General features: G+C 34.7%; 1 protein-coding gene across 1 annotated transcript in view; it reads right to left on the minus strand.

The window, feature by feature from the left end:
* Positions 1 to 14,276, minus strand: part of DPY19L1 (dpy-19 like C-mannosyltransferase 1) — a 116,806-nt gene that overhangs the window by 37,628 nt on the left and 64,902 nt on the right. Inside the window, exons 10-13 of the mRNA XM_037837059.1 lie at positions 12,450 to 12,527; positions 4,680 to 4,766; positions 2,119 to 2,178; positions 1,503 to 1,583 (exon numbers count right to left, since the gene is read on the minus strand). Coding sequence (XP_037692987.1) covers positions 1,503 to 1,583; positions 2,119 to 2,178; positions 4,680 to 4,766; positions 12,450 to 12,527 — 306 coding nt within the window. The remainder of the gene's footprint in view (positions 1 to 1,502; positions 1,584 to 2,118; positions 2,179 to 4,679; positions 4,767 to 12,449; positions 12,528 to 14,276) is intronic.

Consider the following 14,276-nt stretch of genomic DNA (forward strand, 5'->3'; position numbering starts at 1 on the left):
TTTAAATGCTACATTCTGTTGAAAAAGCAAGGTGTTTTCCAAGTGGAGGCTGTTAAAGCCCCCAGAATTCACTGCTGATAGTCAGATAAAATTTGCAAATTGGAAAGACTTTATGCATAGTTTCCAGCTCATTAGGCTTATACCAAGAGGAGGGCTGAAAAGAACAGGGATGGGAAATTAGGAATATACTAAGAAATTTTCCTAATAGAAAAGGATACATGGAAAATGCTTCTCAAGAACTGGGCAACCTTAACAGACATCCTTGATCAATATTACAGAATTCTAGAACTATTAAAGTTACAACTAAATTATTTCTAATTTGAGAGTAACTGTGTCTACAGTACTTTTTATGGCTCTGGTACAAAATAAGGCTGTGATAGAAATGACAATGGTCACTTTAATCTGAATCCATTCCTTAACTCATTTGCCTTCCTCTGGTGAAGAGGTAGATTCCATAAATCTGGGACTTGGGCTCTTCACTTTTCTTCCTGCTCACTCACATCCTGGCTGATGTATATTCCCTTTCAAGCTCTCATCTTAACGGTTACCTCCTGAAGCCTTCCCTGTGGATTCCTGCAGCACTCTGTACTCAAGTTTTATCCTAATTCGTCGCACTGTACTGTAATTGCTAGGAATTGTTCCCATGTCTTGCTGAGCTTTGTATCTCCAGCATGCATTCCACTGCCAAGCACAGAGCAGGCACGCAGTGAATGGTTGAATAAATAAATGCATTTTAGACTAGAGTTTTATACTCTTAAAAAAAAAATCTTTTTTTTTTTAAAAGATAGCCAACAAAAATGAATTATAAGCAAGATATGTTGTTTACTCTTTCCATGTTAGTTATTGTTTTGCTTTGTCCTTTAAGTCTTCGACAGCCTTCTGACTTGGGATGCTGTCATAAAAACACTAAAATACAATAGGCAAACCATCATGGGTAGGAAGAATTCTTAAAACTACAAATCAGAATTCTTCTTATTTTATTTTTTCTTCTACTCACCTTCTAAGAAGGGAAAAAAGTTTTTTCTAAATAAAACCAAATGGATTAAGTTGGAAAATACTGAAGCTCTTTTGATATTCCTATTGCTTATAAAGCCTTACAAATAAACCTTTTATGAGAACTGCCGGAAATCTGGAAAAAAAAGAGAATGAATCTATACTATGATTTACAGTTTAAGAGGCTCTGAATATGGTATCTTTATTTATTACAAATGTGGATTATAAAGAAACCAGAGAAAAAATGGCTGTATGGACCTTAAAATGTGAGCTTAAGTATTCTTCTTGCTTTAAAATTTTAAAATCCTTGTGATATAGAAGAATCAATAAAATAGAACTGTGTCAAGAAATTAGATTTGGAGAATAGAATATACACCATCTTGTTTGCTTTATTTTATAGTAAATAGATAAAATAATAAGTGGGCAGACTTCATCCTGGAATTTGATTTAAATAATAGCCTGTTGATTTTTTATCAAGTCACTGAAGTATAAGCAAAAAACGCACTCACATCATCTGCAATGCCAAAGATTTTAGATGTCAAATATTTGAGTATGACAGTTCCAAATAACCAAAAACATCCCTGGATAACCTACAAAAGAAAAATTAAACAAAACAAAAATAATTTGATATTTCCTATAGCCATTCCATACACCTAAAAAGAAAAAAATAAATGCTTTAATCAAGCATGAAAAAAAATCTCTATACCCAGAGAAAATGTAAAAATACATCTTAATTTAAAATAAAGAGTATAGTTCAAAAATTAAGGGGCAATAACTAAAAATGAAAATATATATATGCAATAGTATTGTCAAATTAATAGATTTTGTAGATTTATATAGCAATTGCAGTTAAATTCCCCATTCACTAACAGTTTCTTATCCACGCATGCACTGTTCTGAAACATGGGTAATAAATAAAGGAAACTGAATTCTTTACCTACCCAATATTAATCTTCCCTTGCTTCATGAAAACGGCAATATGACACATTAAAATTGAGCCTTAATATGTTATAAAACTGTTAGACCCCCTGTATTACAGAGATCATTTCCTTAAAAGTAAAACATACAACCACTGGTATATTTTAGAGAAGGAAAAAGTTACGCATTGAAAAGATTGATTCTTACCCATAAACTAGGTTCAGACACATTCATTTTCAGGAAATGTGGTTTCAGTGCCAGCACACCCTGTGTAGAGAAAATAACATAATATACAGTTAATGCTTATAGACATAAATTCAAGCATCAAAAAATACTTCTGAATAATAGGACTCTCAAGAATCTGAAATTCTGCACACTGTCAATTTTCCATGTGGCATCGCCATGTGATAATTCCTATTTACACTGATTTTGAGAAACAGCTCTATTATACCCAAAGCAGATTAGGTCAGTTAGTGATCTTTGAAAAGTTGAACAGAATCACCGATCATAAACTTCTATGACTAATTTTACATATCTGATTTACCTAAGAACCAAGAGTTATATATAATAATATCAGAGTTTTAGACAGCCATCATCTAGGCATAAGATTTTCCTTAGGCTAATAATTGTTAACTCTTACAATAAAACTACAAGAGATTTTTAATAGAGCAACAAAATACTTCTCTGTCAAATCTTAAGTCTCTCCAGGTACAGAGACTCCCAAAGTGTATGAACTATAGGGATCCAAAACTAGTTCAAACTTGTAAAAAATATGGTAAAGCAATCAAAAGATAAATAGTTGAACCCAAATTAAGTATTTTCAGATGTTTCTGAACATCTGAGAACACAAAATGTGATAAAATTCAGGTTTCAAAACAGTAACTATAAATAAATATGTGCAAATGTGTGTTTATAGTAAATATGCATAAACATGCTATACACTGTAACTATTGATATCATTTATTTTATACACCAAAATAAATGAAATACACATAAACATTCTTAATTCATACTTAAGCACACCTAGGTGGAAAGAGTATAGCAGTAGCAGTATGCCTAATACACTACAGAAGCTAAAATGAACTGAAGAGAAATTTCCTACAAAATATACTTAGAAAAACATATGAAACATTCAATTCAATGGCTTCCCTGTAGACAGCTACCAAAAGCCATGCACTTCCTCTTGGGTAACAGCAGTGCTCCCCCACCCAGGTATATAAAATACAGACCAAGTTCATCATCACATTCCCCGGTTCAAACAGAGTTCACTGATTTCAAGAAATGTACTCATTAACCCCATAGCACAGAAGTCAGCTAATGACTTTTTTTTTTTTTTTGGTTGGAAACACAGTATCACCACATGCTGTTAATTTCTGTGACTAAATGCACTCCAGTCACACAATCTAAAGAAGGTGGTGGCCCAGATTGGGAAGGGGAGAGGTGTGCCATAAAAATTACACTTCTAGTGCAGAGTAGCTACATTTCTACTATACCAGGAAGTGAGACTCTATAAAGAGAATAAAATAACCATTTTATAAAAAACTCAATTAACATATCATCTCAAAAAAAACCTTTCAAAATGATGCTTACTTTCTAAGTGTTACTTAGTCTTGAGATCAGGTCATATCTTAGAAAACAATACTCAGTTTTGGAATTATTATCTAATTTTAGTAAATTTTCAGATTGTGTAACAAAATAAAATGTGGTAACCAATCTAATTGGACTATACTTCCTGGAAACATCTTTTTGAATGTCACCTTCATCTTCCAGAAATATTATAATGAGTCCTAGACAAGTACAATTTCCCCTTTGGTGAAAATGGCAATGATGGCAATAAATATCTTCGCAGGTGGCATATTTTTGGGAAATGGGTTATTAAACAAATACTATTTGTAAAATGGAACAAAAAAAAAAATAGGATGTTCCAAATGAGTTAATGGGGGTTCTGGAAATAAAGAAAGTAAAAATGATCTGAGTAACTTAAATGATCAATCAAGCAGGAGAATACATTTTGATTAAGACAATACAGAATGCTTTTGTCTTCAGGAAACAGCCTATACTAAAGCACATGCAGCACTTTTGATATACAGAATAATTTCTGTCCCCTTAGGTTTGCAAAACATTGTAATGCTGAAACCCATCAAAAAAAGACATAACCATCTCCAGATATATTTAAATTTAGAAAGACTTTTCTTATTTAGAAAGTCATTCTTTGCCAAAAGTGGGAGAAGGAGTTAGATAACCTTTCACCATTTGTTTTAATTCTGTAAGCCAGTCTTCCCATAATCTAAATCTGGTCTCGCTAGGGACTTAGCAAAACACAGAATAATACCTGACTTAAACCATGCAAAGGCAAGGGGGAGAAAACTAAATAATCACTGTCTGAAACCTCTGATTACAGCAGAATGAATTGACTACTATAGGATGTCAGAGGGAGCAAAGGAGGCTTAGAGAGGGGGCAGAAAGAGAATAAGAACTGAAAAGAGATAAGGATAAAAAAGAGAGAAAGAGCACATGGAAACATTTCAAAAATGGACCAACATGTAGAACACAGAAAAGATGAGGAAAGAGAAAGGTAGGGCAGATTGGTGCTGCGAGGCCAAGTCCAGTGTGAGTCCATTTTAACTTACGGTTGTTTTTTTCCCCAATTGGGGAAGGAGCACTTGCATACTCTATCACATGCAAATGCAGAAAGTTCCTTGGGAATTCTACACCAGTGATGTAAGTCTTTCCTTTCAAAAATAGCCATGTCCTTAAAGAGTACTTACCCAAATAATTACCAAAGAGGAAGCATAATAAGAAGTTAATAACATTGAGTTTCCAAACATCAAAACAAAGCAAAGTGCAAGAGAAATCTGGAAAAGTCCAAGAAAAATACAATTAATGCACATTTAAAAAACAAACAAAAAAGCACTGGTCTTTATTAACAAAATTACACATGTCCATGATAAAACAAAATTCAAAGTTTGAAAGGAAATATAAAATAAAACTGAGCTCACTTTCTATACCCACCTCAAACCCCCCGAGATAATCATGATCAACAATTTCCTATGCATCCTTCCAGATAACAACATGTACAAATTCTAGTTTCATATTTTTAAAAAAACCACAAATGGAAACTTCCACATGAAGTATATTATTTCTTGCTTTCACTCTTAATAATGTCTAAGAAAGCATTCCATACCAGCCCAAGCCAATCTAACACATTCTGTTTAATAATAATAAGTGAAGAAAGTATTCCACTCTCGCTATAATTTATTTAACCAGTCTTCTGCCTATGGCTGGACACTAAAATGGGCTCCAGTTTTGTCTTGTTTTTTTTTTCCCTAATAGAAACACTGCTATGGTAAAAACATCCTTATTATGTACATTGCCAACACATTTATGGAATAAATTTCTAGAAGTGGAAGTGATGGATCAAAGGATAAATGCATTTTAAAATTTGAAAAATATTGACAAATTGTCCTATAAAAAGGTTGTACCAATTTACTCTAAGAGCATGAGAAGTTCAGCTGATACATACTCTTGCTCACACTCTGTATTATTCTTTTAAGTATCTGCCAATCCAGCAGGAGACCAATGTTACCTCATTCTTTTCTTCTCTATTCTTTCTCAATAGTCAGTGAGATTCAGCACTTGTACTTGAATTTGCTCTTTCCTGTATTGTTTTGCATGTTTATATGAATGTAAATTGGTTGTTCCATTGCCAATTTTTTGTCCACTGCCAATTTTTTTAATCAGTGTGGTTATTTTTCCTTATAGTTCTTTATCTGATACAGAACATAGTTGCTTGTCAAGCAAATTGTTTACTTCTTTCAGTTTATTATTTATATTTGTTCCTGTTTTATTTCTACATTATGATTATTATTTTTATGTTAGTCAAATGTCATTCTTTTCCTTTAAGTCTTTGGAATTTAGCTCCATGATTAGAAAAGTTTAAAGTGATTCATATTTTCTTCTAAAAATTCTAATTTTGATATATACAAATTTCCATATTAATTTTAGAATCAGTTTGGTCAAATTTCAAAAAAACCTGACATTTTAATTATAATTACATTACACCTATAAGGTACAATACATTATGTTTATGAAATTACATATGTACAATATTGAATCTTTAAGCATAAAAATAAAACATGCTATTTTCACTCTTTAAGTATTCTTTTACATACATTAGTAGAGACGCAAAGGTTTCTTCATATATATCTTCTATATTTCTTAAGTTTATTCCAAAGTCTATTAGTTCTGTTGCTATTGTATCAGTAATTTTTTCATATTTTCTAACTATTGTTTATATAGAAAAGTTATTTAAGTGTGTATAAATGAATCTATTCTTTCATTATTTCTAATAGTTTTCAGTTCATTAATTTGGGGTTTTCAGGTATTAAAAATTATATCACTTGCAAACAATGATGCTTTTATAACTTCCTTTTCTATTTTTGAAACTTTTACTTTTTTGAATCCATTATATTAGTAATATTTCTACAAAATTTTAAAGTAACAGTGACAATAGACATAGTTCATGTTTCTAACACTAATGAGAATAATTCTATTCATCAATTTGTGTGATGTTAGCTTTTGGTTTGAGAAGTGTGTGTGTGTGTGTGTGTGTGTGTGTGTGTGTATTTACAAATATCAATAAAATATCTTTTTATTTTATTAAAGTCTTAACAATCAGGAATAGATGTTGACTTTTATTAAATGCCTTCATAGCATAAATGGAAATGATTGCGTTGCTGATTTTTTTAACCTACTAATATGATGAAGTATATTGATAGAATTCCTCAAGTCAATATCATCTTGCATTCCTGGAATGAACTTATTTCGTCATGTTATATTATTCTCACATCAGCTTTTAAATTTTACTAAATGGGTGAGTAACTGAACCTCCCCTCCCTCCCCTCTCTACTCTCCTCTCCCCATTCCTCCCTCTGCCTTCTCTTTCTCTCCTTCCTTCCCCCTCTCTACCCTCCTCTGTATCCCTTGCTCTTCCCCCTCTCTCCTTCCCTTCCCCTTTCTCCTCTCCCTCTTTCTCCCCTAGTTAGCAGGAGCCTCCTCACTAGCCTTCCTGTCCCCTCCTTAGGCCACCATTAGTCTATTCCCAACCCAGCAGCCAGATCCCAGTCACTCCTCTGCTCAAACCCTCCAAGGGATTTTATCCTCACTTCAAGGAAAAGCAATGGCCTCCCAAAGGCCCACAGGGCCCTACAGGTAGGTCCCCACTAACCTCTGGGACCTCATTTCATGTTACTCTTTCCCCTCTCACTCCATTCCAGCCACACCTTGAGGCTCCCAGAACACACGGGTACCCCCCAGAGCATCTGTGCCTGCTGTTCCCTGTGGTTCCCTGTACCCTAATGGCTTGGCCCCTGAACTCCCGCATCTCTTTATTCCAATGACACCTTCTCAGTGAGGCCTGCCCTCCTCATTCTATTTTAAATTGCAACCTCCCCTACCTACTCAGCAAATCCTATCCCCATCTGCTTTATTTTCCTTAATACTTACTATCATCTAACGTACTTTTTATTTTACTACTTTATGTATTTCTGTCTACATACACTGAAGTGTAAGGTAAATGAGGGGGAATTTTTAGCGTAATTTTTAGCCCATTTTAGTGTAAGGTAAATGAGGGAAGGAATTTTTCTTTGTTTTTATCATCGCCATAACCTCAGCACCTGCCCAAAAACACCGATGAATTTAAATTTGAAGAAAATCTGCAAATAAACTAAGGAAGCTGAGGACTTAGAAAGTACAAAATGAAGGAGAGATTATTAGAGACACGTTTTTAGTATCTGTATCTTTTCTTTAAAAATGATGCTGTGAACAGACTGGAGGTTGGGGGACAATGTTGACTGTGTTTTAAAACTTCAGATTTTGTGTGAGACCAAGGGAGGACGTGTTTGTCTGGTGCAGGGTCTATGTTTTTTGTAGCACACCAGATGGTTTGGCTTGTACAGCTGGTTTACTTGAGCACCATAGATACATGGAGCTTTGAATGGGTAGTGGGATCTGGTTGGTTTGCGCAGGTTGGTGTGAAGCCCCCGTACATCCCAGGGCCCAGCGTGGTTTGGGCAGAGCATAGAGGTGTGTTTGTGGAGCCCCTTGGAGGGACTGGTGGAAAATGTGTAGCTATTGGACTTCCCCACCTGGGGAATTACTGACGTTTTCACAGGCACTGGGGACTGCTGGTTTGGAGGGCCAAGCCCTCTATCTTGGGGCTTGCCTTGTGAGCTTGTTACTGCAAAGGAGAGGCTAAGTCTACTTATAACTGTGCCTAGGAGTCACCCCCAGAGAAACTCTTTTGTTGCTCAGATGTGGCCTCTCTCCCTAAGACTTGGCAGATGAACTCACTGCCCTCCCCCGCTACATGGGACATGATTCCCAGGGGTAAAAATCTCCCTAGCAACACAGGATATGACTCCCAGGATGGGCATCATAGGATTGAGAAAGTCTTCTTGACCAAAAGAGGGAAGAGAAATGAAGTAAAATAAGGTTTCAGTGGCTGAGAGATTTCAAATGGAGTCGAGAGATCATTCTGGAGGCTACTTTTATGCATTATATAGATAGCCATTTTTGGTGTATTGGAGTGGCTGGAGGGAAGTACCTGGGGCTATTGAGCTGCAAACCAGTGGCCTTGATTTTTGAAGACGATTGTATGGCTGTGTAGCTTGCACGGTACAACTGTGCAGTTGTGAGGACCTTGTGGCTCACACTCCCTTTGTCCTGTGTGTGGACAGGTAAGTAGAGGGGTGGGAGCAGAAAGTGAATGAGCTATGGGGTGGGGGGAATGTTTTGTGTGTTCTTCTTTACCTGTATTTTTATTCTTTTTAATCTTATTTTATTTTATTTTATTTTATTTTATTTTATGTTTTGGAGTGGTGAGAATGTTGGGGTTGATTTTGGTGATGAGTGCACAGCTGTGTGGTGGTGCTATAGACAGCTGATCATGCACTGTGGATGACTGTAGGGTGTGTGAATATATTTCAATGGAACTGAATTTTTTTTAAAAAAGTAACTAAAAGAAATGATGCTGTGAACAACTTTGTGGATGGATTTTAAAATTTAGAGGAAATAGAAAATTCCTAGCAAAATAACAATGACTAAAAATGACTCAAGAAAACAAGTCTGCATAGTCCTATTATCATAAAATAATTTGGATCAGTAATTTAAAATACTTCCACAAAGAAAACAACAGGCCCATACAATTTTACAGGCAAGTTCTACTGAACTTTCAGGGAATAGTCTTTTCCTTCTAATCTTAAACATAATCTACCACAGAACAGAAAAAGTAGGAACACTCTCCAATTAAATCTATGAGGCTAGAGTAAAATCTGATATGATAATGAGTCAAGTGGAATAAAGGATAATTACTGTTCCCTTCATGACCAGAGATGCAAAATTCCTAACAAAATAAAATCAAATTGAATCCAGCAATGTATAAAAATTGTGTTAGCCCAGAAAAACAAGGCTTATTACTGTTAAAAAATCAATTAAGTAATGTAATGCTCCCCAGTAACAGACTGAAGAGAGGAAAAAAACACAAGATCACCTGTACAGATGCAGAAAAGCATTTGATGAAAGTCAGCATTTATTAATTTCTTTTTAAAATCTCAAAGCATGAAGAGGACATGGTAAAAGGACACAGAATCCAGCTTGAAGTAGCTGGCCAAATTTGGAACAATTCAAGCACCAAAATAAACAATGAAAATAATGGATTATACTGAAATAAAATGAGATAAAAGACATGAGTCCATAGAGATTAAATAGTTAGACAGACAGATAGATAGAAAGACAGATAGAATTTTTATGAAGAATGTCTCAACGTATCTCCCCATAAAATACTTATTAATTACAAAAGTAAAGAGTAACTCTACCATAGAGAACCCTAGAGACGCCATTTCAAATGAAGTGACCAAAGTTATAATCATTAAAGGAACAAACAGAAATCACACTCTACCTGCTAGGAGGCAATGAAAAGATTTCCAATTACTTTTGTGTTATTTCTGTCGAAGATATGTAACTTGAATTTGATCACATGGAAATGTCACAAACACAAGCTGAGGGACACACTACAAAATAACCGGCCTGTGATCTTCAAAAATGTCAAGGGTTTGAAAGTCAAGGAAAGACTAAGTGCTTCCAGAGTAAAGGAGACAAACAAATGACAACACCCACAAAATCTGATTCTGAGCTGGTTCTTTTTGCTTTAAAGCCCATTTTTGAGATAATGAATGAAATCTGAAGGTCAGAGGACTAGACGGTAGCATTGTATTGATGTTAATTTCCTGATTTTGAAGGTTTATTGCAGTTATGTGAGAGAATATCCTTGATTACAGGAAATACAAACTATTTAGGAGTGAGATTACAACAAGTGAACAACTTACCCTAAATGCTTCAGGGAAAAAAGCTCATTCTATGATACTTGCAAATTTGCTAAGTTTAAGATATTATTTTCAAAATAAAAAAGAAAAGAAAAATTTCCAAAAAACCTCTTCATAAACTAGGAATAAAAGGGAATCTTCTTTAACAAAGACCTGCAAAAATATCTATAGCAATACAACACAATCTCTTTAAAATGCTCATTATTATTATTACGAACAATCCTTTCTAGAGGTCCTAGCCAAGACATTAAATTGACCTGGGAAAGGAGTACAAGTATCGAAAAGAAACAAAATTACTACTACGCAGAGATTAAGTTAATATCTAGAAAACCCAGAGTATCTACAGATAAATTTTTAGAATAAGAGAGCTTAACAAGATTGCTGGAAATTAGAAAAGTATACACACAGGATGAGTTTTATGAAGTTTAATATATTAATATTAGTAACTTCTTTTCATCAAAAGACACTGTAAATAAAGTGAAAAGCAAATCATAAACTGCAGTAAGATATTTATGATACTGACAGTCAAAGCATCAGTATCTAGAATATATGAAGAACTACAACTCACTTTTTTAAAAGACAACACAAGAGAAAAAATAGGAAAAAGACATGAAAAAGCATGTCACAAAAAAGGAAACATGAAGGGCCCATAAACAAACCAAAAGGGGCTCAGTTCTACTAAGAACCAGAGAAATGTAAATAAAGGTCACGAGATACCATTTTACACTCACCATATTGTTAAAATGAAAAACGACATAAAATAGCATGAATTATTACATATTGCTGTTTGAAGTGCTCCTGCCATTTTAGAAAAACAAGTTGGTATAAAAGTATGATGCTGAACAATGCAGAATTCAGTACCCAGCAACTCTACTACTAGGCAAATACCCCAGAGAAACTCTTAATATATCAGCCCAGGAGATATGTGTAAGAATGTAAAGCATTACTCATAAAAGAAAAAACCAGAAATAATCTAAATGCCCTTTGACAAGAAAATGGATAAACAAATTCTTTATTTATACAATAGAAAATCTAAAGCAATGAAAATGCCTGAACTCTAGTAATATACCAATCTTCAGAGACCTGAGTGAAAACATGTCCCATAAAATAATGCCATTTTTCTAGAGCTTACAAACAATGGTAATATTTAATACATATATATATATATATATATATAATTTAGGAATTTAGATGAGGTGAAGTTATAAAGAAAAGCAAGTTAATTTACCTCGAGGAGTGAGGGGATGTGTTCAGCGCACACAAGAAAGGAATGATAAGTCTTTATAAGCTAGAGGGTGGGCTCATGGTTGTTCATTTTGTATTTATTCTTAACTTTCCTATACCTTACAGATATCCAAAAGGATACACCCCAAGCATTACAGAATAAAATAATGGCATATTATAAGAAAGATTATAGGGAAAAAATTAAAATTACAAAAAAAAGAATTATAAAGAGAAGTCAAATGTTTTAAAGGGAAAACACTACACCAACCCACCAGCCTTAAGGGCTTTTGCTCTAGCTGCTCCATGAACCTAGAACATTCTTCTCCGAGATATGCACTTGACTAACCCCCTCTCAATAAGGCCCACCCTGACCACCTCCCTTAATACCTCATATCTCCCACCCCACAACACCCGCACCCCTGATCCGCCTGACCCTGACCTCCCCTTTTCTTATTTGTATAGTACTGACTACGTTCTAACGTGTACCACATGGCGGTCTCATGTTCTGTGCCCATCACTGCTGCTCTGTCTTCCTGCCTCCCCCCACTCCACCTCAGTGTGAGCTCCCCGGGCACTGGCATCACTGCGGTTCTACTCACTGGCGAATCCCACGTGCCTGGACAGTCAGTGCTCAGCAAGCGAGCGTTCCGTTTAGCTCCAACAGAAGGCGCGTGGATAATACACCACTCCGTTTTTCTCTTTCAACAATTATGTCTTTTACTGACACTATATAAAGTCAATGTACAGCTCCAAATCACATAAAATGCCATTAAAATTTAAATAGGTGGCCTATTTAAAATAGGGTCTGTTGATTATATTAGTGGTTGAAAGAAACTTGTTTCAGTTGAGGAATCTCGACACAACCAATCAACTACTAATCATAAGTTTGTTTAAACAGCAAACTAAATGGAAAACAAAACAAAAAACCATTACCATGTGCATATAAATGATCTTCTGTAACTTGCATATATCAATATACCCCACAACATATACTGCAAACAATGATGCAATCTGAAATTTAAAAAGAAATTAAGTTAAAAATAAAAAGTATATATAAATAAAACAGCTGTAGAATGAAGAAAAGATTATCTTTACTGTTGCTTCAAACTGATAAATATTTATACAGAAAGTAGGTTCTTAGTTCTTAGTTCAACTTATTGTTGAATATGGTCAATACATTAATCCAGAAAATATTGGTTGGTTTCTCTTCCATACATGGCTCTCTCAAATAACCATGAGAATTATTTACTTTGTGGATTCTCCAAAACAACACTCATTTAATGTCAGGTTGACTCTATTGTCAACATGTACAATTATAAAGTGTCTTGCCCCATTGAAAAATATAAAAGCTTAATTATAACATGAACAATTAACACATAATTAAGAAGATACATTTAACTTGAAAATAATTATGTAATGCACATGTGAGTAAAAATGTATTAATTTCTGACTGTTAGTCACTCTTTACAAGTATTTCCATTATTGTTCTTTTTCATTAACACAGATATATATTCAGACACTGGTCATAATCAAATTTCTCAGATTTCAAATCAGGAGGAGTATTTTCAGTACAATGGTATTTTTTAATTTGTTTTCAATTTTGAAGAAAATTGTGTAGGTATCTGGAAATAAATCTAACAGTACTGAAGTGAATTAAATGAATTGATTAAATGAGATAACGTATAAATATAGAGGTATTAGGTCAAACAATGCCTCTCCACCCTTCCTGATGGAGAAAGCAATTAAAATTAAATTCCATGTTTCTCCTACCACACAAGCAAACTACAAACAGATTGCAAAACAGCTGAATATTTAAATAAAACTTAAGGTCATTCATCATGTTCTTGGATTTTGGGTGTTTTTTTTTGGTATATTTTTCATATCTCCAAGCAATCCACAACAAATTTTCCCATAAGTAAGAAAAACAAGGTTTCCCTATACCCAGGGTTACTCATGGGAACTATGCATGGGAATCACACTTCACTGAATAAGGGTAACTGATAACAGGGAAGGGTGTGTCACTGCTTTTCAACATTAAGCCCCCCAAGAGAGGCCTGAGCCTTGCCCTACCCCTACCCCCAACACAACACAACAAAATAACAGGTCACCCGCACCAGCTGGAAGCAACAGAACTCTCCCTTTTCACCTAAGAATCTTAGGAGAGGCCCTCAGAGACATTTTAAACCAGTAACTGTAAAATACCACCCAACTAAAGAAGACAAAAAAGACTAAAAAGATAAGATCAAAGGAAGAAGAAAGTACAAACAGCACTTATATTTTAAAAATAATAATAAAGGCAGCTGGCTTTACTGACACCTTGCTACTAAGTACCAGGTACTGTGTCATGAGTCCTATCTATATTACCAGGTCTGACCTAACTTCAGCCCAATACTGTAGGTTCTTTTAGTTCCTCTATTTCACATGAGAATACTGAAACCAAGAAAATTTAAGTGTTTTGTCCAAGTCAGGAGGATAGTGAGTAGGTCTGACTCTACTTCCCAAGCAAGGCATATCGAAGAACTTTAAAAAGCATCTCTTAAAGGCTTTACACCACTATGGCCAGCATAACAAAAAAAGAAAGAAAAAAAAAAGCAGCAAGCAAGAGGGGAGAAAATGAGCACACAATTTACTCCCTTTTTTCAACAAGTTACCTTGCTTTATGAACTCCTCTTTGAAGGGAGGCGCGAGTACATGGAAAGATGAAAGATAAACTGCAGGTTGGTAGTAGAGTTATATAAAACATGAACTACTGAGCTTTTT

This window comes from Choloepus didactylus, chromosome 5 (genome assembly GCF_015220235.1).
Source record: "Choloepus didactylus isolate mChoDid1 chromosome 5, mChoDid1.pri, whole genome shotgun sequence".
In the NCBI taxonomy this organism is placed as follows: Eukaryota; Metazoa; Chordata; class Mammalia; order Pilosa; family Megalonychidae; genus Choloepus; species Choloepus didactylus.